The sequence below is a fragment of the Neolamprologus multifasciatus genome, chromosome 18 (assembly GCF_963576455.1).
Source record: "Neolamprologus multifasciatus chromosome 18, fNeoMul1.2, whole genome shotgun sequence".
Classification (NCBI taxonomy): Eukaryota; Metazoa; Chordata; class Actinopteri; order Cichliformes; family Cichlidae; genus Neolamprologus; species Neolamprologus multifasciatus.
Window position 1 is genome coordinate 6,078,211 of NC_140456.1, and position 24,098 is coordinate 6,102,308.

Genomic DNA, 24,098 nt, shown 5'->3' on the forward strand with positions numbered 1-24,098 from the left:
CTGAAAGTATCCAAGTACATGTAAAACTGTCCTTTATACTTTCAGGGACTTTAATCAATAATCATTTTTTCTACTTATGTGCTGTTTTGCACTTCTTGCAGCTGAAATTGTGGCACAACCTTCAGGTTAAGTTTTAAATAAAAACAACAACAACTTGTTTTCCCCTCTCACAAAAAGCAGCTGTTGCTCAGCGCCACTTCAGATGTAAATGAATTTTTAGAAACTCAAACAAAGTCAAGTTTCCAGAAACTGTAACATTTTTTTCACTCCCATTAAAAATCTCACAGCCGCTGATATTCATCTGTGAACATTTGCTAACCAGTAAAAATCTAACTATACATGCTGCTGGTCAGTTCAGCTCCATCTTCACCAGTTGTGACAGTTAAAATGATGCTTAGAGGTCAGATATGACACAATTTATCACATTCATGATTTTTCCTGTGGTGAGCAAATCCACACTGTAATTGAATCTGTTCTTTTAGAGAAAAGGTTTAAATGAGGGGTGTCAAACATAAGGCTCGTGGGTCAGATTCGGCATGAAAAGTTCTCCATCTGACCCGCTGGATGGCTCTTTCAGTCGAGCATATTGCATTAACTGATTAAAGATACACAACTATCACCTTTCAAAAGACACGGACAAGTCAGCCAGTAATGGGAAACACATGATGCATTTAAAGTTTATGTTCAACTGTAAAATATTCTCTGTAATGTAAATTGTTCTGCTCTCTGACAAACCATCAGAGGTGCAGCACGTGTATCATTTGGTGTTTGAAGCAGAAACAAAAGCAAAGAGTTAAAGGAAGACACATTTGAAGAAGAAGGAAAATGAAAACAAGACGTCACTGAGCAACAAGCTGACAGAACGAGAGCCAACAGTTTACTATCAGAACTGAGGCTGATCATTAACAGGGAGCAGCAGGTAACAAGGTCATCAGCAGTGGAGGAAAGTATGGAAGTAATACTCAGCTTCATATTTGAAGATACTCGAGTATCTTAGCTGCAGGTCTGGAACAATGGTTTTATTTTCTGTCCCATTAAACATCTCACACAGCCCCTCATCTGTGACCCTTAGCAAACCCACTGGATATCTACCTGTACATAAAGGAGATCAGATCAGTTCCATCTAGACCAGCTGTAACAGGAAAATGCTGCTTACACTTTGATGCATCACTTTCAGTTTGTCATATAAGACAATATATCAGATTGAGGCATTATTTTCCTGCAGTGAGTAAATCTACTTTGTACTTTACTCTTTTCTTTTAGGTAAAGGGTCTAAACAGTACTTGTACACTGTGGAAATCCCATAAGAACGTCTCCTGAACTCTGAAAAATAAAAAAACAAAGACTAAAAGGAGGTCATGGGTGCTGATGATGATGATGATGATGAGTAGCATGCATTTAAAAAGTGACTGATGTCCTAGAATACAACAGAACAGTGTCTCTACAAACTTATGAAAACATGACAGTCTTGCATTAGTTTGTATTCTTATGATTTCAAAAAACGAGGGAAAAATCTCCTTGAAATCCACAATTCCTTTTTGTTATTTCTTAGTGTGTGACGTATTTTATTGCCTTTATGATTGGTGCAAACAGTTTCCTGATTCATAATGGAAATAGATTTTAGACACAGGAGGAACACGCAGTGATCAGCAGGAGCAGCTTGGAGTCCAGTCTTCTTCACACTGAGGAGGGACATATATGCAGGAACAGTTGTCATAACTGTGACAACCACCAGATGGCGAAAGAGTCCCACTGCAACTTTAAGCCATGAAGGATGTGTCTTGATGTTTGCTTGTGATAAATCTGCTTTATGTGAGTCTTTTTCAGAAAGTAACAGTAATATGTCTGATTATATGTCTTTAATCAGTAAAGTTTCGCTTTGCTAGAAATAAATCAATAATAAAATTGTAAACATGCAGCTGTATGTTAGAAGTCAAAGGGTCCTTAAGTCTTCTGTAAATTGACGGGGATCAAATGAAGGACACAAGTATCTGTTCTTACTCTAATAAATGCTGCTTTAATATCCAACAGACTATTTTCCTTCCTCATCAGCAGTAAACAGCTCGACTGCGTCTGTGCATTTGTGTCCTCCATACTTGTTTACACAGACATCTCAGGCTTGATGCCACGATGCAGTGTAGAAACCTGACAACCCTCTGACTCATGTTCAAATGTTCAAGGACATTTCTCAGGATCATGTATGACCCCTTTTTGACATTTGGACTTTCATTGATAATATTTGTGTTTCTGAGTCATTTTTGTGGAGACTTCTGTCCAACGTAGTGTCCAAATGAAGCCTGAAGCTTTTCTTCACCCTCTTGTCAGATGGTCAGCAACAAAACTCTGTTCCAACCAATGTCTGATAAGAGATGAGACACAGCAGCTGAGCAAATGATCATTTCATGCTGAAGACATCCTCAGACAGAATTAAATACATACATAAACACAGCCTGGTGCCAATAACACAGCTAATGACACTGCTGTATCACTGGCTTTACTGATTAAAGACCATATCTGAAGGAAATCTTTGAACACAACAGAAAGTGACCTTTTAAACCTGCGACACTGATGCTGCATTCAAGGACCATTACAAACATCTGAAAGGACTTAAGAACATGAAGAAAATGTGACTTGTTTCTCTGTAATGAAGCTGTTTTAGTGAAGAAAGTTGAAAGGTCACAGAGCGACTGCTGAATCTTCTGCTCTAAACATGAACTCTGAACTTTGTGATGCTTCAGGAGGAAAACTGCTTCAGTTATTCTCTCAGATTAGTTTCATATTTTCTGCATCAGATTTGAGTGAGATCCTGGAATGAAGACAGAAGAAAAGACTTTGTTCAAAGTTTGATTTATAGTCAAACCTTCCAGTTTATTCACACAATAAAACATTGATATGTTGATATGTTTATTGATTAGCATTCAAATATCTCAGTGAAGACAGAACAAAGATTTACCACAAAGCAAGAAAGCATGAGACAAGGCTAATCAAAAGGTATTGGCTGAAGCATTTGCTTATTACGCCAACCCTTTTAACAAAAGATCTTTTAGCATGCAGCTCCTGTACACAGGGCTCGAAGCAAATAATAAAATTCAATTCAATTCAATTTCATTTATATAGCGCCAAATCACAACAAATGTCGCCTCAAGGCGCTTCATAGATACAGAGAGAAAAACCCAACAATCATATGACCCCCTATGAGCAAGCACTTTGGCGACAGTGGGAAGGAAAAACTCCCTTTTAACAGGAAGAAACCTCCGGCAGAACCCGGCTCAGGGAGGGGCGGCCATCTGCTGCGACCGGTTGGGGTGAGAGAAGGCAAACAAAGCAAAAACAAAACAAACAAACAAACAAACAAGAAAAAACACCACCACCTTAGTAAGTAACTACATCAAATCAAAAGAATCAAGAGGTTTTCTGTTTTTTGTTTTTGTTTTGTTTTTTTGCTCTTTTCATTCTTGATATATATATTTTTCTAATACTCTATTTTTAAACATATTTTTAAACAAGGAAAATGAACTACACCTTTTTAAATCACTGTCATAACTATTCCACAGGTTAACTCCTCTAACAGAAACACATCTCTGCTTTATATTTGTCCTTATCTTGTTTTTTTTAAAGAAATCTGTTCCCCTTAAGTCATATTGACTCGCTCTGACTTTGAACAGCTTCTGAGTACTGGGGCAAAGCAAGTTATTTTGTGCTTTATACATTATCTGTGCCATTTTATATTCAACTAAATCATAAAATTTCAGGGTATTCAGATTAATAAACAAAATGTTAGTTGGTTCTATATAGTTTGATTGGTTTATAATTCTTATAGCTCTTTTTTGCAACTTGAAAATAGGAAGAGTGTTCGTTTTATATGCATTACCCCATATCTCCAGACAGTAAGTCATATATGGAAGCAACAGAGTACAATAGAGTGTGTATAATGATTTTTTGTTCAGGACATGCTTTGTTTTATAGAGAATAGCAATGGTTTTTGACATTTTTGTTTTCACATGGTTTATATGAGACTTCCAACTCAGCTTATCATCAATTATCACTCCAAGAAATTTATTTTCGTACACTCTTTCAATTTCAATTCCATTAACCCTGATTTTAGATACATTTTTCATTTGTCTAGTGCCAAAAATAATCAATTTTGTTTTCTTTATATTTAATGATAACTTATTTACATCAAACCAGTTTTTTAATATATTTAACTCCTTTTCCGCTGTAGTCAGAAGCTGTTCCAGGTTTTTACCTGAGCAATACAGAGTGGTATCATCAGCAAACAATACACATTTTAACAGTTTGGAAATGCTACATATGTCATTTATGTATAATATAAATAATTTAGGGCCCAGCACAGAGCCCTGAGGAACACCACAAGTTACCTTCAACTGCTTAGATTTTACATTATTGAATTCGACATATTGATATCTGTCATCCAGGTAACTTTTCATCCACTTGTATGCTAACCCTCTTATGCCATATCTCTCTAGTTTATTCATTAATATAGAATGATCAATCGTATCAAACGCCTTTTTTAAGTCTATAAAAACACCAACAGTATATTCCTTATTATCTATAGCATTAGATATCCCTTCTACAAGTTCCATCACTGCCATCGAAGTGGACCTTTTCACTCTAAAGCCATATTGGTTATCACTTAGGAGATTATGCTTCTCAATATATTTATCAAGTCTATTAACAAATAACTTTTCTAAAATTTTTGAGAACTGTGGGAGCAGTGATATTGGCCTATAATTGGTAAACTGACTTCTCTCTCCGTTTTTATGGATTGGAATAACTTTTGCTATTTTCATTTGTGAGGGAAATACACCAGTTTGAAAGGACAGATTACAAATGTATGCGAAAGGTTGCACTATATATTCTATAATACTTTTAACTAATATCATGTCAATACCAAAACAGTCAGTGGACTTTTTATTTTTAAATGTCTTCACAATGTTAATTATTTCTCTATGAGTTACAGCACCAATAAACATGGAGGACACATTCTGAGTAATATGTTTATTTAGGTCGTTATTATTTCTTGACTCTGGAATTTCTTTTGCTAAATTAAAGCCAACATTTACAAAGAAATCATTAAATTCATTTGCAATGTCTTTAGTTTTATCAAGCACAATATCTTTATCTTTTTTAAAATAATCTGGATAATTCTTATTTTTTGAGCCCTTTTTGATTATACTATTTAATATCCTCCATGTTTCTTGTGTGTTACTTCTACTTTGCTCCAATAATTTGTGGTAATATTCTTTCTTACTTGTTCTTATAATATTTACTAATCTATTTTTATATAACTTGTACTTTATTTCAGCATCTTTTGTCCTCTGTTTTATGAATCTCTTATATAGATTATTTTTCTTTTTACATGCATCTTCTATCCCCTTTGTGATCCATGGCTTATTTGATCTGTGATGCTTTCTAGTGATTTTCATTAAAGGACAATGTTTTTCATATAGTGAAATTACAGTTGATAAGAATGCATCATATGCACTATTTGAATCTTCATTTGCAAAAACCTCATTCCAATTGTGTTCCTTTAAGTCCACCTGGAGGGCAGCAATGGCTCCTGTTGTTCTAAGTCGTATCATATCAAATATTTGATTCTTTTGTTTAGTTTTAATCCCAAAATAATTTTGAAAAATTGCAAAAACAGGAAGATGATCGCTTATATCAGTTATAAGAAGTCCACCTACTATTTCATGGTCAATTTTATTTGTGAATATATTATCTATCAATGTAGCTGTATCAATTGTTATTCTACTTGGTTTTATAATTACAGGGAAAAGGGAGTTACTATACATTGTATTTATGAAATCTGTTGTTTTCTGATGTCCATTTGGGTTTAGCAAATCTATATTAAAATCACCACAAATTATTTGCACTTTTTTATCATTTAGGTTGCTAAACATAGCAGCAAGTTTTTCATTGAATGTCTCAAGGCATGAACCTGGTGTCCTATAGATGCAACTTATAATTATATTGTTAGCTTTTTCAACATGGATTTCAATAGTGACACATTCCAATACGTTATCTATGGTGCTTGACATACATTCAATCAGACTACATTTCAAAACTTTATCTACATATAAGGCAACACCGCCTCCTTTTTTATTCACCCTGTTCATTGTAAATAATTCGTATCCTTCCAGTCCCATTTCACTAATTTTCTCATTATCGAGCCATGTTTCTGATATTGCAATTATATTAAACTTTTTTAACTTACTTAAACATTCTGTAATTTTAGAAAAATTTTTATACAGGCTTCTACTATTGAAATGTATGACCGACAATGCATTTGCCATTTTAATATTCATATTGAATTGGTCATCTGTATAGTACTCACAAGTATTATTGGTGTTATTGTAGAAGTGGGTATCTGGGTCAATGTTACTTTCAGGGTCATGCATGTTGTGCTCTGCATAGTTAAACGTTTTGAAGTTTGTTTTCTCAGCGTGTGTGGCAAAATAACCACCTTGACAGTCCTTTTCATAATCAAATTCTTCCTCTTCAATATCTCTGAATGGAAACCTATAATCTGTGTCCAAACTTGTCATTTATGCGTTTTTGTTTTTGTTGTTGTTTTTTGAGCCGTAAGGCCAGAAACACTTTCCATACCCATTGTTCATTATCCAATCGTCACTTTTCCAATAGATTCCAGAGCAGATTCCTGATTATTTATATTGCTCTAAGTCTTTGAGTTCTCTTATCATCACAACTTTCGCTTCTTCGGGATTGCCATTTAGTCTTATCATTACTTTGCAGTTCCTCGTCCATGTCGCTTGTATCTTATTTTGTTTTCTCAAGCTGCGTGCCTGTCTTGCAATTTCAGCAGTCTTTTTCGTTAAATGTTCATTTAAATACACACCAGTCCCTTTAAGCTTCTTACCCTGTTTCAGTAACTCAATCTTTGTTTTGCGACTCACAAACCGAAGAATAATTGATGGCTTTGTTTTACTGTCTTTCCTGGGGAGCGTGTGGCATGCTGCAATATGATGGCTCTGAATACTTACATTCTTCGTTTGAAGGAATTTTATCACTTGCTGTTCAAGCGTTTGCAGCTCCTCTACTGGGGCATCTTCACCATCTTTACCTCCCCCAGCTGTTACTCCGGCGTAGGTTCGGTGTTGCGTCTCCAGTCCACTTATGACTAAATCATCCATTCTTGTGTATTGTTCAAGGTCCTCAATTCGCCGTTCCAAGTCGTCTATTTTCTTGTCCTTGTCCTTTATGAGGTTTTTTAGTTGTTTTCATCACATCACAACATCAACACAATATATGAATTCATTCATTAAAATCACAGTTTTTCCTCATTTGTTTGATGATTTTGACAAAAACAAACACAAACACACACACATGGTCTGCCATACTCATAAAGAGAAATGTTGACATTTTTCAATACAAATATTCCAGAAACATTTAGAGGATAGAGAAGTTTACATTTTCATGTGGAGAAATATTTTAGTAAATCAAAATGATGATGAGCAGTGATAGCTTCCATAAACAGTCACAGGAAAGATCTCCTTTAAAAACTCAGAAACATCAAGAGAACAACTAGAAGATGTGGAGGTACCACCCATAATGTTTGACTGACAGCTGATCTCTGTGCAGAAATGATGGAGAGAAAATAAAATGAAACTAAAATACAGATTTAAACCCACAATATGAAAGACTTCAGTCTATTTCACTTTAATCAACTCAGCAGTGTTTCCATAATACTGAAACCAAAGTCCAGCATAGAGCGGCTGAGTGAATGTGGTCTGGACTCTGTGGAGGAGAGTCATGGTTTCAGAGACGCTGTAGAAGGACAAAATACCTGCTCTGTGATCCAGGTACACTCCTACTCTGGAGGAACGAGGACCTGAGACACGAGTTTCAATGTTGTTGTACCGAAATGTATAACTGTTGTTGTAAAATTGTAAAACCCAAGATTTGTCATTATGTCCAAATAAACATTCATTCGCTCCTTTTCTGCTGATATTCTTGTATGCGACTGCTACATTAACTCCTCCCCCTCTCCACTCCACCTCCCAGTAACAATGTCCAGTCAGACTCTCTCTACTCAGGACCTGAAACCAGTCAGTGAATCTGTCTGGATGATCAGAATAAGACTGTTGTTGTTTCATTAATGTTACTTTTCTGTTCCCCTCTGATAATAACAGCAGTTTGTTTGCTGTGTTTGGATCCAGTGTGATTTCACATGAATATTTTAAGAATCCAGCTCTGGTCTTTGGCTCTGGTGGATCTGACAGTAAAACATCCACTTCAGTGACTGTCAGTGAGATGTTTGTCCATTCCTCTCTCAGAATGTCCTGTAGTTTATCTCTGACCTCTGACACAGCTGCTGTCACATCCTCAAAGTAGCTCAGAGGACGGATATTGATGCTGGATGAGTCTGTAGACTCACTGAGTGCTGACAGTGAGGGGTAGTTGTGTAGAAACTGGATGTGATCCTCTGTGTGTGAGAGCTGCTTCAGCTCAGCATCTTTCCTCTTCAGCTCAGTGATCTCCTGCTCCAGCTTCTCCTGAAGCTCTTTGACTCGACTCACTTCAGTTTCCTGCTGGGATCTGATCTGCTGCTTCACATCAGAGCTTCTTTTCTGGATGAGATGGATCAGCTCAGTGAAGATCTTCTCACTGTGCTCCACTGTTTGATCAGCAGACTGATTGATGGCCTCCACCTCCTGTTGAAGCAGCTTCACATCTTTCTCTCTGTCCTGGATTCTCTGCTGGATGTTTTGTCGACTCACCTCCAGCTCTCTCTGCCTCTCAGTCCTTTCTGCTGCAGCTGAGACTGTGTCGTGGCCTTTATGTTCAACCACAGGGCAGAGATAACAGATACTCTGCTGATCAGTACGGCAGAACATCTTCATCACCTCATCATGATGAGAGCAGATGTTCTCCTGGAGCTTCTTGGAGGGCTCCACCAGCTTGTGTTTCTTTAATGGAGCCACATCATAATGAGGCTGAAGGTGTTTCTCACAGTAAGATGCCAGACAGACTAAACAGGACTTGAAGGCTTTCATTTTTCTCCCAGTGCAGACATCACAGGCCACATCTTCAGGTCCAGCATAGCAGTGATCAGCAGGAGCAGCTTGGAGTCCAGTCTTCTTCAGCTCCTCCACTAAATCTGCTAACATGGTGTTTTTCACCAGGACAGGCCTCGCTGTGAAAGTCTGTCTGCACTGAGGGCAGCTGTAGATTTTCTTCTTTTCCTCTTCATCCCAGAAGCTTTTAATACAGTTCCTGCAGTAGCTGTGTCCACAGGGAATAGTCACCGGATCCTTCAGTAGATCCAAACAGACTGAACAGCAGAATTTTGTTTGATCCATTTGATTCATGTGCTGTGCCGTTTCACCGTCTCTCAGTGACTGTCAGACAGTTTCACTTCCTCTGAACAGAAACAACCTCTGTGCTCTGAAGGGAAACAGATCTCTGCTCTTTTTCACCTCCTACAGGAAATGAGGCTCACCAGCAACTGCATTTACACCATGTTGTTTAGACCCATCCTGATACAGACACATCTGTGAAGGGAGGCGCTAAAGAAATATTCTTACAGAGCGAACAAGAGCCAATCACATGATGCAGGGTGTGGTATGTTTGGTTACAACATGCAGTAACAAGTCTGACCCAGTTAAAGTTTAATAGTTTATCTTTACTTGGTGCTTTGAAATGTGACAGTCAACACTCAGCGAGTTCATTTTATATTTTCAAAAAGTTCAGCAAAATTTATGATGCTGTGATGAATAAAAATAAATCAAACTTTATATTTTGACATTTTCTAATCTTAGTTCATTCTCACACTTACAGAATGATGCATGGGAACAACTGACTCCACTAAATCAAACCTATGTTCAAATGAGATTATGATCATTAAATAGTAACAAATATTTAAATTTAGCAATAACAAATGGAGATCGCTCCACAATGTTTACAAAAACAAACAAACATTATTTTGTAGTTTTTCCTGTGTACACAGTCACAGTGGATTTTCAATGAAAACATCAAGATGTGCTTGAAATGAAAACTTTCAAGTTTAATTCAAGGTTTTAGTAAAATTTTGCCTGAACTGTTTAGTAATTTTTCACAAAGTATCCATGTCAGTAATTCATTCAAATGTATTTTGGTCTTAAACTGATCCAGTAACTGTAACTTTTTCTCACCTACTTAACCGAGTATTTTAGTTGTTTAACTGTCATTATAACTAAACTGAACATCCAAAGCTTTTCTCACTGCAGTTTTGTTGTGCAGTTATAAGCAAATCATAATCAAAGCACACAAACACCGCTTTTCCATGTTTGCGAAAAAAGAGAAAAGTAATAAAGGCAAACAGGAAATTTTTTGTTTGTCTAAAAAACATTTTCAAGTTCCCCAAGAGTGACACCGTGGCCTCAGATGAAAGTATGGTTTTCAGCCTCCCAGGGTCATTCCCAGAAGGTCCTCGTCCCCAGAGTACAGAGGCTCATCGAGCCCCTTCCCGAAACACACTGCTCCGTCACAGACGTTCTTCTCCAGTCGACGTTGACGCCATTAGATCAGACGTTAATCAGTTATTTGAGAAATTAACAAAGAAAGAAGAACTCTTCATCATCCACAAAACAGTGGAAAACTTTAGAAATAGTGGGGGAACCAGAGATTTTACTGTGGAGTTAATAGGTAAAGTGTTTGATCTACTTATGACGGATCGACTGTATGAAATCCCCGAACCTCTAATGGGTAGATCACTCTCAGACACCGTCATCTCCAGGACTCCACAACCAGCACATGGCTCAAAGCGGCCCTTTTCTGCTGAAGTCCTCTATGTCCTCGTAGAAGACGCAGTAGAAAAGTTTGTACAAAAGCTTTTACTCTGGTTGGAGAACGAAGACAAAAATCAAATAATTGAGGATAAGGTTTCTGTGGCTGTGGAAGACATCCAGAACTTTATTAAAAGAACAGGGACCCCAACAAAGGACACAAACACAGATTCAGATGGCAGTGGAAGAGAATCTGTTCAATCACCCGTAACACCAAAATCTGGGAGCATTACCCCAGAAAGATCATCTCTGGCACCAGTGGCGGAGCGGGGGGGGGTGGTTTACTGGGCTTAAGCCCGGGTTGTTTTTTCAGAAGCCCGGGGTCTTTTGGAGTGTAATTTTTTCATAGTTAGATGCCTTGCTGACAACTGTATAAAACAAAAACTACACACAATACTCGAAGCACATAGTGCACACTGTGGGAATTTACGACTGTGCGTAAATCCCCCCTAATATTGGTATGATCCGAGCTCAGACACTAAGCGACTGAGCGAGGGGGCGGGGCAGCTGCTGCCTGTTGGAGAAACGCAGCGAGGCAGACAGAGGAGAACTGAAGTTCGACCAGGTACCAAAGCAAATCATTCGTACTGTACAAATAATGTAAATATGACGGTGTATCACGAAAGATTGATATCAAACTGATCACTTGACCCATATTACGTTACTTGCTCTTCGAGTGAATCAACAAATGGCGAAATGAAAAGCCGAACAACAACAATGCTGTTTCTTTAGAGTCTTAGCTTACGTGTGTTTATTTCATATTTTCAGTTGTTTCCCTCCACGGCTAAATAAATCGGTTTCAGTAATGCACTGATATACAAGAATGGACATAAGGGGCTTCTTTCAAAGAAAAAACTCTGGTAGTATTTTATATATGATGCTTTGTATGTTGTTCAGTATATTTCTATGCAAAACAAGAGGAACTTCAATACACAGCAGTATATTCACAGTTTAAACCAGATATTTATATACACTTTATGGAAAACACAAGAACATTTTTTTACTGTACAACATCAATTTAGAGTAAACTTGTTTTGTTTTGGTTAAATAAATATTGAAATATCTTTTGAATCAGTTAAATGTCAGAATAAAGAGAGACAGAGCTGTCTATTTTTTATCACTTTCATCAAATTTAGGAGTACATGTGCACTAAGTTTATTGTTAATTAATAAGAAAACTGCAGACGATTCCATTCTGAGCTGAAGAAGCTTCTGATTGGTTAGTAGAGTCCATGTGAGTAAATTGGTGGCACACCTGTGGATGCATATAAGACAAAACACAGAGCCTGTTTCTTTAAAATGGGAAAATCAAGAGATATCAACCAAAACACCAGGAAAAGAAATGTGGAGCTCCATAAGTGTGGCTCAGTTTTGAATACAATTTCGTGCCATTTGCAATTAAGAAATACAGACAGTTTCTCTCTTTACTCTTAAAGTTAACAAATATGTTTTTTATATTTATCAATCTAAAAAAATAAACATTTAGTCTGATTTGATGTTACAATTAAAAAAGTGTTTTTATCTGAAGAGTTTGTAAATATCTGGTTTCAACTGTATATTTGATGATTGTCAGCACAAAGAGGGAGAGAGAGGAACAGAGAGGGAGAGAGAGGAACAGAGATGGAACAAGAGCAGGTGAGAAACACATGTTAGTCAAATGGTTGTTTACCAAAAGTATCACCGTATCATAGGTACTCATGTATCTCCCCATATGGAAAAGAAATAGTAAAAACTTATATGATTTACTCATGAAAGTGGCCACTTTCTCATTACTTTCATATATTGTTTTAGTAAGAATCCAAAACATACAAGTTTCATTATATAATTCTTCAAGGGATCTTATATCTGTTTTCACTCTTGTATGCTTTTCATACAAGTTTCACACAAAACAGATACAAACTTTATAAGATTTATATATATCTTTTCCATATGGGTCGTACCTAGTGTTTCTTTTTAGGTTTGTTATTTTTCAAATTCTATATTTATTAAGTTCTGCAGGCTTGTTTGCACAACAAGGCTAAATAATTATAGAAACTTTTCTCAATCTAAATAGTGGACTTTGGTAGAATTAAAAAATAAGTGTAGTGCAGGTCTATGATGATTTTTAGTGCTACTATCATCTAGTTCTGATTCTTGTTCTGTCTTGGTTAAGTCCTCAGTAGTCCTGATTTTGAACTCTTGTAGTCCTGTTTTAATTCCAGATCAGTTCTGGGTCTGGTTGAATTGGGGTTTAGTCCCTGTGTCTTGATACAGCCCTGATTTTGTTCTGCCTCGCTGCTTAATTAAAAAACTAGTTTAAGGTGTCCTGCATATGTGATATATTTTTTTCCTATATGAAGTCATTCTTTTTTGAACAAAACTCAAAACAGAGCCTATTAATCTTTCAGTCATTTCTACCCCCCCCCCCCCGCCCCCAATAAATAAATAAATAAATAAATAAATAAATAAATCCTATATTTCAAGTTTGCATTGGTTGGAAAAAAAGTCACTTAAATCAATGGGCCAATGTCCAAATTCTCTGTGTCTTGTCCTGCATCTTCTCCCACAGTCTCTGCGCCCTGGAGTGGGCTATCAAGCGTTTCCTCATTCATTGATGCGCCTGTTTAATTCAAGTCAAGTACAGTTTTATTGTCAACCCAACAACATACACTCAAGTATACAGTGGGACGAAATATCGTCGTCCTGGATCAAAGGTGGAAACTGTAAAAATAAAATGGGAAAATTCAAACATACATACAACTACACAGAAATAAGATAAACTAATAGTAAGGACAACAGTATTGTACTTGAATACAGAGAGAATAAGAATAGAAAACAATGAGAATGAGAGTAAATAAATACAATAGTACACAGAATAAATACGATACACAGAGTCGAACAGTGAAATACAGGGTAGTGCAAGAATTGGGAGTTAGAGGAGAGTGTTGTGTAGTCCAAGAAGCGTGTGGAGGAGAGAGCTCAGTGAGGAGGAGGGCAGCATGGTGTTCAGGAGCCGGACTGCTTTGGGAGGAAAATGCTATTGCACAATCTTGCCGACCTGCTCCTGAGGACGCAGTGTCGTCTTCTGGATGGAAGGGTGGTAAACAGTTGGTTGGAAGGGTGATGCAGGTCAGCCATGATGCTAGTGGCTTTCCCAATGCAGCGTGAGGTGTAAATATCCCTAGACTGGGTAGAGAGCTGCCAATAACGTGCTCAGCGGTCCACACAATCCTCTGGAGGGCTCTGCGGTCGGACGCGTGGCAGCTTCCATACCAGACTGTGATGCAGTGGGTTAGGATGCTCTGTATGTTACCTCTGTAGAAGGTGTTAAAGATGGGTTTGGGGATGTGCACCTTCTTCAGTCGTCTCTTGAAATGCAGTCGCTGCTGAGCTCTTTTTGTCACTGATTTGGTGTTGCTGGTCCAGGACAGGTCCAGGGGCGGATCTAGAGAAAAATTCCTAGGGCGGCATGGAAATCAAAATCAAAGCCTTTTTTAAAACACATATGCAGGTGTTAAATATGGTTAAATGATTAATATGCAGTAAGTATACATATAAATATTAAACAGCAACAGTCTAAATGTAAAGTGCATTCTAAACTCCACTTCAATAAATTATATGAATGTGCAAAGAGTCATTCAGGACTGTAAAACGTGAACTACAGAACCCAGAGTCTTCATCATTAAACCTCTGGTTGCTTCATTTTTCTATTTTAGATCAGATACTTTAAAGTTTTTAGTAAAGTTGCGTTGTCATGGTGAGGCAAAGTGTTTTATGTGTGTTCATGTTATGAACGGCTTTAAAATGCCTTCAATTAAAGGACAAAGCGGGGTTTGAGTTCGAGTTGCGGCAGACTGTCGCTACTTCTAAATGGAACGCAGCCTTCCTACGGCGGACAGCTAATAACAGGAATCGGACGCGGTCCACCCAAGTCCACAGCAACCACCATAGCAACCGCCTAGCATGACCTTAAAAACATATTCTGTCTTCATAACTATCAAAAACGTGAAATGATTTGCAAAGTGTGAAAGTGTTACGGCTGCAGAGAGCTATGGCGGTATCTTTGGAAGCTGTTTACACAGCTAATAATAAACAATGTAACCATGGAGACAGAGTCAGTCACGTGAGGTAGCGGCGCACGTTTACTACAGTGAATAAGGTGATTGTGTGCACAGCGTCCACACGCTGCACAGGGTAAAGACGTTACTTCAATATGTTTTCATATTTATATATATTTACTTCTGTTGTCCATCACCTCAGGTTCCTCATTACAGTTTCAGCCTACAAATGTGCACAAACATTCATGTCTCAGGACAAGAAGACCACAACAGCTTCTGTTCCACTGCTATACATATACTGTACTTATTGATGAAAACTTCCCACAGGACCTTCAGTCATTTCTGACAGGAAGTTTATGTCCATCCTTTAATACTTATGGATGAGGTAACATCAGGCAGCAGTCACATGCAGGTTTGTGCTCTACTTGCATAAGGTGATCTCTGCACATCCAGAATATGCTCACCTCATGGACCTGAAACTTTCCTGTCCATAATGCTCTCCAAGGCACATGATCTCACATGTGAGGTAAACCTAAGCAGCTCCTTAGACTACCATGAGCTGGATGACTGAGAACCTGCACAGACATCTGTGAGGTAAACATATTTTTCTGTGAGCATCATTAAGTCAACTCTAGGTTTCATGTGCTGATTCAGGTGCTTTACATTTATTCTGTTTTAGAGCAGGTGGAGAGGGGGAACCAGATGGGAGCAGGTTCCACTTTGGGTGAGGAAGTGGAATAAGTGATTACCTTTTTGTCTCAGCTCGTCATCACAACTAAATTCATGTTCAAATGAAGCTTTTTACTGTGACACTGATATCTGTATTTGTAATTGTACCTGCCTTGCTTTGTCACTCCAGATTTCAGCACAGTTCTCTGCACTTGTTTATATGACAAAGTTTGACAGCAGCAGGGCTTTATGTTTGTGGGTTGTTTAATAATGTGAGGCCTTCCTCAAACCGCTGCCTCAGTTCATGCTGAAGCCATCTGCCATTATCTACTAGAAATGCTGTCAAACCTAAAGTGAGGATGTGGTCCCAGCTCGCATAATTAGAGAGACTAAACCAAAGTGGTCTTCTCTGCTGAATATGGTGCCATGGTAGAAGCAGCAGACAGATGGATGTCTTCACTGACAGTCATGTTTTCCTGTGGCAGTTACTCTTTGATGATATGCTTTACATTACCTTTGTTTTAGGTAAGTGTGTTATCATTAAGAATCATTACAGATAATTTAAGGTATGGTTGGCATTGTCTCCAAAAACAAGTCTTTTGATGTGATGGCTGTAAGGAGCCATAATCTTTATTAATCTTAATCTTATTGATATATAAACCCTCTAGTTTCAGCAGCATTCTTCAGGTTTTTAAAAGCTTCTCTGTGGCAGTGCTGCCATTTAAAAAGTAATCAGAAAGATTCCTGACTGACCTGCTCTGTTGTGTGTAACCTAAAGGGTCTGATTCAGGTCTGTGGTGTATATTGAGTCAGAAGCTAAACACACTGCAGAAACACCTGAGGGTGGTCTATGAGGAATACATCCCAGGAATCATGGAGATCATGCTGACAGAGCTTGATAATTGAAGATGATGCAGGACGAGCGGTTCAGGAATCAGTTCTCATGATGACGATGTGCAACTGCATCTCACCATTATTCTCTACAGAGTTGGTAACATTTCCCATATTTAACAGAATAGTAACTTTGATTTGCATTTTCTGTTAACAACAGTCGAGGCAACAGAAGATTCACACTGATGGATGAAGCCCATCAGTGTGAATCTTCTCTTCTGCTACAACGTCACCTGCTGTCTTCAATCCTCCATACCCGACAGTAACAGCTGACTGTTGTGTTGAGCTTCTTTGTGAGATCTGTTAAATGTAAAGTTCATAAATCCACTACACTTTTTGTCAATGTTTGTTTTTCTGTTCTCATTCCTGGAGCTACCAAAAAGCAGAGGTGGCAAAAGTGCAGACGTTCTGTATTTAAGTAGAAGTACAGATACTCGTGTTACTCAACTAAGAGTAAAAAAGTTCAGGCTCTGAAATAAAGCTTCTGTGTGAGTTCAATAAGAAAGATCTATGGTCTCACATCTGTCCAGGTGCTGCCGGCTGAATCTAAGCTTTATCACTTCCACTGTCAAGCTGTTTGTGTCATCACTGGTCTGGTCCAATCACATTCTCCCGGCCTTCTCCAGGCCAATCACCATTCATGCTGCGTACTTTAAACCTCACTGTGCATCTGTCATTCTCCTTCATAGACGCCTTTGTGCAAAGCACCTCCTGCCCAGTTCCACCTCTCATCACTCGAGCTTCATTCAAGTCACCTTCATCTCCATCACCAGCATCTAGGCTCTGGGGGGTCCTGCTCTAATCTGTTTCACAGCTGGAGCTCCGTTCTGCAGAGAGACAGACCACCAAACACCTTTGTACATTCTGTTCATCAATAAATCATCTTCATTCTTTCTGACGATCTCTCCTTATTGAAATGTACTTAAAGTAAAAAAGGAAAAAGTTGCTCCTTAAAGGAAAATTCTACCATCAATTTTTATGTAAAGGTAACTGAACCTGGTGCTATATTAATATTATAATAATTCTTAATTCTTATCGTTTTTATAACACAAAATGATCTATGACACAATGCACTTTATGATAAAGGCTTTATTCAGCCTAGAAACATGGCAGAATGTAAAACATGTGGACAAACTGAGCTGAGGTCCTTTAACCTCCTCTACATCCCTGTTAGCAGGATGAAGGCGCCCTCTTGTGTTGTGCATCACTTTCAGATTTCACTTGTTAACCTGCAGGAAGACAAAACTTCACTGAGCCTTCAGCAGCTTCAACATCATCAGTAAAGACAGATTTAAATATGTGTAATATCACACTGTGTCAGTTTGTTCACAGGAGTCACAACCTGTAACACTGATGCTGCATTCAAGGACCATTACAAACATCTGAAAGGACTTAAGAACATGAAGAAAATGTGACTTGTTTCTCTGTAATGAAGCTGTTTTAGTGAAGAAAGTTGAAAGGTCACAGAGCGACTGCTGAATCTTCTGCTCTAAACATGAACTCTGAACTTTGTGATGCTTCAGGAGGAAAACTGCTTCAGTTATTCTCTCAGATTAGTTTCATATTTTCTGCATCAGATTTGAGTGAGATCCTGGAATGAAGACAGAAGAAAAGACTTTGTTCAAAGTTTGATTTATAGTCAAACCTTCCAGTTTATTCACACAATAAAACATCAACACAATATATGAATTCATTCATTAAAATCACAGTTTTTCCTCATTTGTTTGATGATTTTGACAAAAACAAACACAAACACACACACATGGTCTGCCATACTCAAAGAGAAATGTGGACATTTTTCAATACAAATATTCCAGAAACATTTAGAGGATAGAGAAGTTTACATTTTCATGTGGAGAAATATTTTAGTAAATCAAAATGATGATGAGCAGTGATAGCCTCCATAAACAGTCACAGGAAAGATCTCCTTTAAAAACTCAGAAACATCAAGAGAACAACTAGAAGATGTGGAGGTACCACCCATAATGTTTGACTGACAGCTGATCTCTGTGCAGAAATGATGGAGAGAAAATAAAATGAAACTAAAATACAGATTTAAACCCACAATATGAAAGACTTCAGTCTATTTCACTTTAATCAACTCAGCTGTGCCTCCATAATTATTGAAGTAAAACATCAGTCCAGCATAGAGCGGCTGAGTGAATGTGGTCTGGACTCTGTGGAGGAGAGTCATGGTTTCAGAGACGCTGTAGAAGGACAAAATACCTGCTCTGTGATCCAGGTACACTCCTACTCTGGAGGAACGAGGACCTGAGACACGAGTTTGGATGTTGTTGTAACAAAATGTATAACTGTTGTTGTTACAATCTAATGACCAAGATTTGTCATTACATCCAAATCCACATTCATTACCCTCTCCTTTTCTGCTGATATTCTTGTATGCGACTGCTACATCAACTCCTTTCCCTCTCCACTCCACCTCCCAGTAACAACGTCCAGTCAGACTCTCTCTACTCAGGACCTGAGACCACCATCCAGTGAATCTGTCTGGATGATCAGAATAAGACTGTTGTTGTTCCACATATGTTGCTTTTCTGTTCCCCTCTGATAATAACAGCCATGTGTTTACTGTGTTTGGATCCAGTGTGATTTCACATGAATATTTTAAGAATCCAGCTCTGGTCTTTGGCTCTGGTGGATCTGACAGTAAAACATCCACTTCAGTGACTGTCAGTGAGATGTTTGTCCATTCCTCTCTCAGAATGTCCTGTAGTTTATCTCTGACCTCTGACACAGCTGCTGTCACATCCTCAAAGTAGCTCAGAGGACGGATATTGATGCTGGATGAGTCTGTAGACTCACTGAGTGCTGACAGTGAGGGGTAGTTGTGTAGAAACTGGATGTGATCCTCTGTGTGTGAGAGCTGCTTCAGCTCAGCATCTTTCCTCTTCAGCTCAGTGATCTCCTGCTCCAGCTTCTCCTGAAGCTCTTTGACTCGACTCACTTCAGTTTCCTGCTGGGATCTGATCTGCTGCTTCACATCAGAGCTTCTTTTCTGGATGAGATGGATCAGCTCAGTGAAGATCTTCTCACTGTGCTCCACTGTTTGATCAGCAGACTGATTGATGGCCTCCACCTCCTGTTGAAGCAGCTTCACATCTTTCTCTCTGTCCTGGATTCTCTGCTGGATGTTTTGTCGACTCACCTCCAGCTCTCTCTGCCTCTCAGTCCTTTCTGCTGCAGCTGAGACTGTGTCGTGGCCTTTATGTTCATCCACAGAGCAGAGATAACAGATACTCTGCTGATCAGTACGGCAGAACATCTTCATCACCTCATCATGACGAGAGCAGATGTTCTCCTGGAGCTTCTTGGAGGGCTCCACCAGCTTGTGGGTTTCAAATGCGGAGGATATAAAATGAGGCTGAAGGTGTTTCTCACAGTAAGAGACCAAACACACCAGACAGGACTTGAAGGCTTTCATTTTTCTTCCAGTGCAGACATCACAGGCCACATCTTCAGGTCCAGCATAGCAGTGATCAGCAGGAGCAGCTTGGAGTCCAGTCTTCTTCAGCTCCTCCACTAAATCTGCTAACATGGTGTTTTTCTCCAGGACAGGCCTCGCTGTGAAAGTCCTCCGGCACTGAGGGCAGCTGTAGATTTTCTTCTTTTCCTCTCCATCCCAGAAGCTTTTAATACAGTTCATGCAGTAGCTGTGTCCACAGGGAATAGTCACCGGATCCTTCAGTAGATCCAAACAGACTGAACAGCAGAATTTTGTTTGATCCATTTGATTCGTGTGCTGTGCCGTTTCACCGTCTCTCAGTGACTGTCAGACAGTTTCACTTCCTCTGAACAGAAACAACCTCTGTGCTCTGAAGGGAAACAGATCTCTGCTCTTTTTCACCTCCTACAGGAAATGAGGCTCACCAGCAACTGCATTTACACCATGTTGTTTAGACCCATCCTGATACAGACACATCTGTGAAGGGAGGCACTAAAGAAATATTCTTACAGAGCGACCAAGAGCCAATCACATGATGCAGGGTGTGGTATATTTGGTTACAACATGCAGTAACAAGTCTGACCCAGTTAAAGTTTAATAGTTTATCTTTACTTGGTGCTTTGAAATGTGACAGTCAACACTCAGTGAGTTCATTTCATATTTCAAAAAGTTCAGCAAAGTTTAGGATGCTGTGATGAATAAAAATAAATCACACTTTATATTTTGACATTTTCTAATCTTAGTTCATTCTCACACTTACAGAATGATGCATGGGAACAACTGACTCCACTAAATCAAACCTATGTTCAAATGAAATTACTGTACAAGACAGGCAGCAAGCTTGATTTCTTGATTATTTTTTTAAATAGTAAAATATATGTAAAACTATTTAAAAAACAAATACAGATAGTGTTCTAATTCTACATTCTTTAGTAATTTTTCCTGTGTACCACCATGGATTTCAAAACAATACATTAATATGTGCTTTAAATGCAGACACTCAAATATAACTCAACATTCACACTGAAGATACACAGTAGACATAAGAATCAGTTTTCATGCCCTTTGTTTATTCTTTCATTTAAAATCTTTGTGGTAAAGATCATCATAATTACCCATTAACTTTCATGTACAGCTTAAATGTTTCACTTCACTGTTGGCAGCAAAGATTTCACAGCAAAGCCGATTAAACTAGAAGCTAAACGACTGTTCAGTCCAAGGGCGTAGATTTGGCACGGACGGAAGGGACCCACCAATATCCAGCGATTATTGAATTGTCCCCACCAATAATTAGAAAGAAAAACAAACCCGATAGAAAGAAAAAAACGATCTGTCAGCGTCTCATTCACCCAGCGGTGCAGAAAGAGTTAAATTACGTTCTCTACTGGAGTCCTACGTCACGTGACAAATATGGCCAATGTGATTGGAGCTCTGTTTAGTTTCAGCAGCGGCAAGCCTGCGCTGCGAGGAGGAGAGGAGGACGGCAGCAACTAGGAAGAACCTGGATATAAGAAAGTATTTTTCAAAGAAACCTGTAAGTCACTTAAAGTCAAGCTCACTCATAAAATGTAGTGATGGTGAGATGAAGCCTCGTGATGAAATGAAGCTTTCCATCCAACTGGTCGACTCATGGTTCGAAGCATTGTGATGATTCATTTGCTCTACTGCGCCATCAAGTGGACGATTCAAGTGAAACGGGCTCAATGATTATAATGATGTGATGTGTAAACCTCTAAACTGAATAAATAAATTGTTTTTATGGTTATTTATCCCGAATATTGTCTCAGTATGTCTGATACAAAAGAGAAAGTGGAAACTATCAGGACAGAGTTTTTGGGATGATTGTGTAACTGTGTAATCATGCTTATGTACATCTCAATAATGACACAAACTAGTGTGTGGTGCTTCAAGTTGAATGAATAAAGAAATTACTTTTGTTCATGACACCAATAACTAAACTCTAAATATTAGTTATATTTAATATTATACTAATTTTATATTATATTAATTTAATTAATGTTTGTGTATAATAAATTGGCAGCTTAACACAGGAATGTACATGGAAACAAAAAGGGAGGGAGTTGTGATGTGAATGTGGTTGTGACTTTATAACAGTGCTCATGACACTAGGGAAAAGTTTTCATTTGTTTTTATTCAAAAATAGCAGCTTTTCCACAGTGCTGGGCTTAAGACGGTTCCTCTTTTTTGAGAGGATTTCTCCTGCTTTTGAAAATATCCTCTCACAGGGCACAGATGAAGCAGGGGTTGCAAGAAAAACCACAGCAAGTTTATACAAGTTTGGATAAAGAAATTTGTGTCCAGCCCAGTACTCCAGCGGATTCTCCAGTCTGCCGATATTTGGTTCATGGAGGTATTTCTGTACTTCAGCTGTTGCATCAGCAGTAGCATTTGGGGTCTTTGTCTCCAGAACAGTGGTGTCCAAACGATGCCACAGTTTGCTACCTAAAACAAACAGAATGTAAGTAACTAAATACAATATAATAATCGAAATGGGCTCATATACCTTGAGTCACAGGCTGAGAAGCTTTTGATGATGAGGCTGCTGATGAGAAGGCCACGTGCCGCAAAATAGCAGCACATTCAAAAATAAGTCTCTTCTCAGCATCCATTGCTTTATTTGGGCTAAAGAAGCCTATTTTTTTGAACCTTGGATCCAGCAATGTTGCCAGTGACATGATGCTCATTGACTGCAATGTGTAGAGCTTCTCCTTTAATTGTCTCCTTAGACACTCAACCATGGTGGAGCTCTCTGGAGTTAGGACAACTCCCATTTCCTCTTCATTTAGTGCATGGTGCAACATTGTTAGAAGAGGAATTACTTTGGATCCAGACACTCGCTTTTCCTCTGACAGCTCAGTGGTGGCATCATTAAATGGGGAGAGTATTTTAAGACATTCTGCCATAAGGTCATACTGTTCAGAGGATAGTGGGCAAATATCAGTGTGCAGGCCAGCTAACGATGCTCCAATAGGTTCCCTGAGTTCATGAACACGTTGAAGCATTTGTAATGTGCTGTTCCAACGTGTATCCACCTCTTGAATTAACTTCAGTGCAGGCCGGCCCATTTGCTCCTGCACCTCTGTCAGCCTCTCCTAGAAAAACAGCCAACACAAACTGATTAATTCAAGCTGTGTTACTGCAGCAGCACCTCAAAGCAGTAATGAAATAATGGAACAAACCTTAGCAGTTGTACTGCTCTTGAAATATCCCACTATCCTCCTACAGGTAGTCCGGATGTCAGACAGCGTCGTGTGTTGATCAAGAGCTTTTTTGACCATTAGGTTTAATGTATGTGCCGCACAATTACTGTGACGCAAACGAAGCTCCTCAGCACAAGCACCCATGTTTGCTGCTCCATCAGTCACATAACATGTAACTTTGTCTGTAATGCCCCACTCTGACATGAGCGCTGCTGTTACTTGTGACAAATTGACAGCAGTATGTGCTTGAGGGAAGTGCTGAACACCTAACACTACAGAATGCTATGCAGTGTTAGAGTCAATGAAATGGCAGGTGACGGCTAGGTAAGCCTCTGTGTTAATGGAGGTTCACATATCAGATGTCAAACTAACTGCAGAAACCTTGGCCACAGTCAGTTTTGCTTTTTGTTTGGACTCTTTGTATCTTTGGTCCACCATAGCTTTCAAAGCCTAAACAAAAGAAGGTACAGTACTTAATATGTAAATAAAGGCAAAATGGAAACATGCTTCATATTTTAAGATACACACCTGCCTTGTGGGGAGAACATAGTTAGGGTTCAAAACTTTAACAAGCTTCCTAAACCCACTGTCCTCCACAATAGTGAAGGGCTGGGAATCCTCTATCACCATGTTGACCAAGGCCTCATCCACATCATTCCTCTCCCCTGATACAACAAAAAACATTAAGAAATTACATATTTCAGTAAATAGAACCCAAATATTAATGAATTACATGGGGAATATAAATGTATCAAATGACTGTATCCTTAAAACCTACAAAAACTCACCTGAGCTTGGTCCACCTTGGTTAGTCTCCTTGTTCTCATGCAGGGCTCTGTAATGCCTCAGCATAGATGAGGTGTTGTTGCTGTATCCAAGTTCTTTAGAGCACAGCAAACACTTCACCTTTTAATAAACAAAAAGACAGAAATCTGATTATAGGATCTGTGGTGTGGTTTATTTATATTATGGTACTTATCATTTCTTTATTACAGTGTGTATACCTTATT

At 38.6% G+C, this 24,098-nt stretch overlaps 3 protein-coding genes across 4 annotated transcripts; all 3 read right to left on the minus strand.

The window, feature by feature from the left end:
• Positions 1 to 2,884: 2,884 nt before the first annotated feature.
• LOC146497224 (tripartite motif-containing protein 16-like) lies at positions 2,885 to 9,733 on the minus strand. The gene has a single exon (XM_085139303.1). The coding sequence runs from the start codon at positions 9,351 to 9,353 to the stop codon at positions 7,692 to 7,694; it is 1,662 nt and encodes a 553-aa protein (XP_084995429.1). The 5' UTR covers positions 9,354 to 9,733; the 3' UTR covers positions 2,885 to 7,691.
• Positions 9,734 to 16,289: 6,556 nt separating this feature from the next.
• On the minus strand, positions 16,290 to 20,425 carry LOC146497225 (E3 ubiquitin/ISG15 ligase TRIM25-like). Of its 2 annotated transcripts, XM_085139301.1 has the most exons (2): positions 19,370 to 20,422; positions 16,290 to 18,659 (listed from the first exon to the last, which is right to left on the minus strand). In XM_085139301.1, the coding sequence occupies exons 1-2, from the start codon at positions 20,150 to 20,152 to the stop codon at positions 18,603 to 18,605; spliced, it is 840 nt and encodes a 279-aa protein (XP_084995427.1). In that variant the 5' UTR covers positions 20,153 to 20,422; the 3' UTR covers positions 16,290 to 18,602. The 2 variants fall into 2 exon arrangements, with proteins under 2 accessions (XP_084995427.1, XP_084995426.1); XM_085139300.1 differs by having other exon boundaries at positions 16,290 to 20,425.
• A 1,575-nt stretch (positions 20,426 to 22,000) lies between these two features.
• Positions 22,001 to 23,387, minus strand: LOC146497226 (E3 SUMO-protein ligase ZBED1-like). Its single transcript, XM_085139306.1, has 3 exons — positions 23,068 to 23,387; positions 22,392 to 22,980; positions 22,001 to 22,330 (listed from the first exon to the last, which is right to left on the minus strand). The coding sequence occupies exons 1-3, from the start codon at positions 23,290 to 23,292 to the stop codon at positions 22,008 to 22,010; spliced, it is 1,137 nt and encodes a 378-aa protein (XP_084995432.1). The 5' UTR covers positions 23,293 to 23,387; the 3' UTR covers positions 22,001 to 22,007.
• Between the last annotated feature and the right edge of the window lie 711 nt (positions 23,388 to 24,098).

Excerpts from the sequence above, each read along its gene's own strand:
- LOC146497224 (XM_085139303.1), bottom strand. The coding sequence starts at position 9,353 with ATGAATCAAATGGATCAAACAAAATTCTGCTGTTCAGTCTGTTTGGAT.
- LOC146497226 (XM_085139306.1), bottom strand. The coding sequence starts at position 23,292 with ATGTCAGAGTGGGGCATTACAGACAAAGTTACATGTTATGTGACTGAT. Across the intron at positions 22,981-23,067 it reads AGAGCAGTACAACTGCTAAG|GAGAGGCTGACAGAGGTGCA; the intron begins GTTTGTTCCATT and ends CTGTTTTTCTAG. Across the intron at positions 22,331-22,391 it reads TTCTCAGCCTGTGACTCAAG|GTAGCAAACTGTGGCATCGT; the intron begins GTATATGAGCCC and ends TGTTTGTTTTAG.
- LOC146497225 (XM_085139300.1), bottom strand. The coding sequence starts at position 20,152 with ATGGATCAAACAAAATTCTGCTGTTCAGTCTGTTTGGATCTACTGAAG.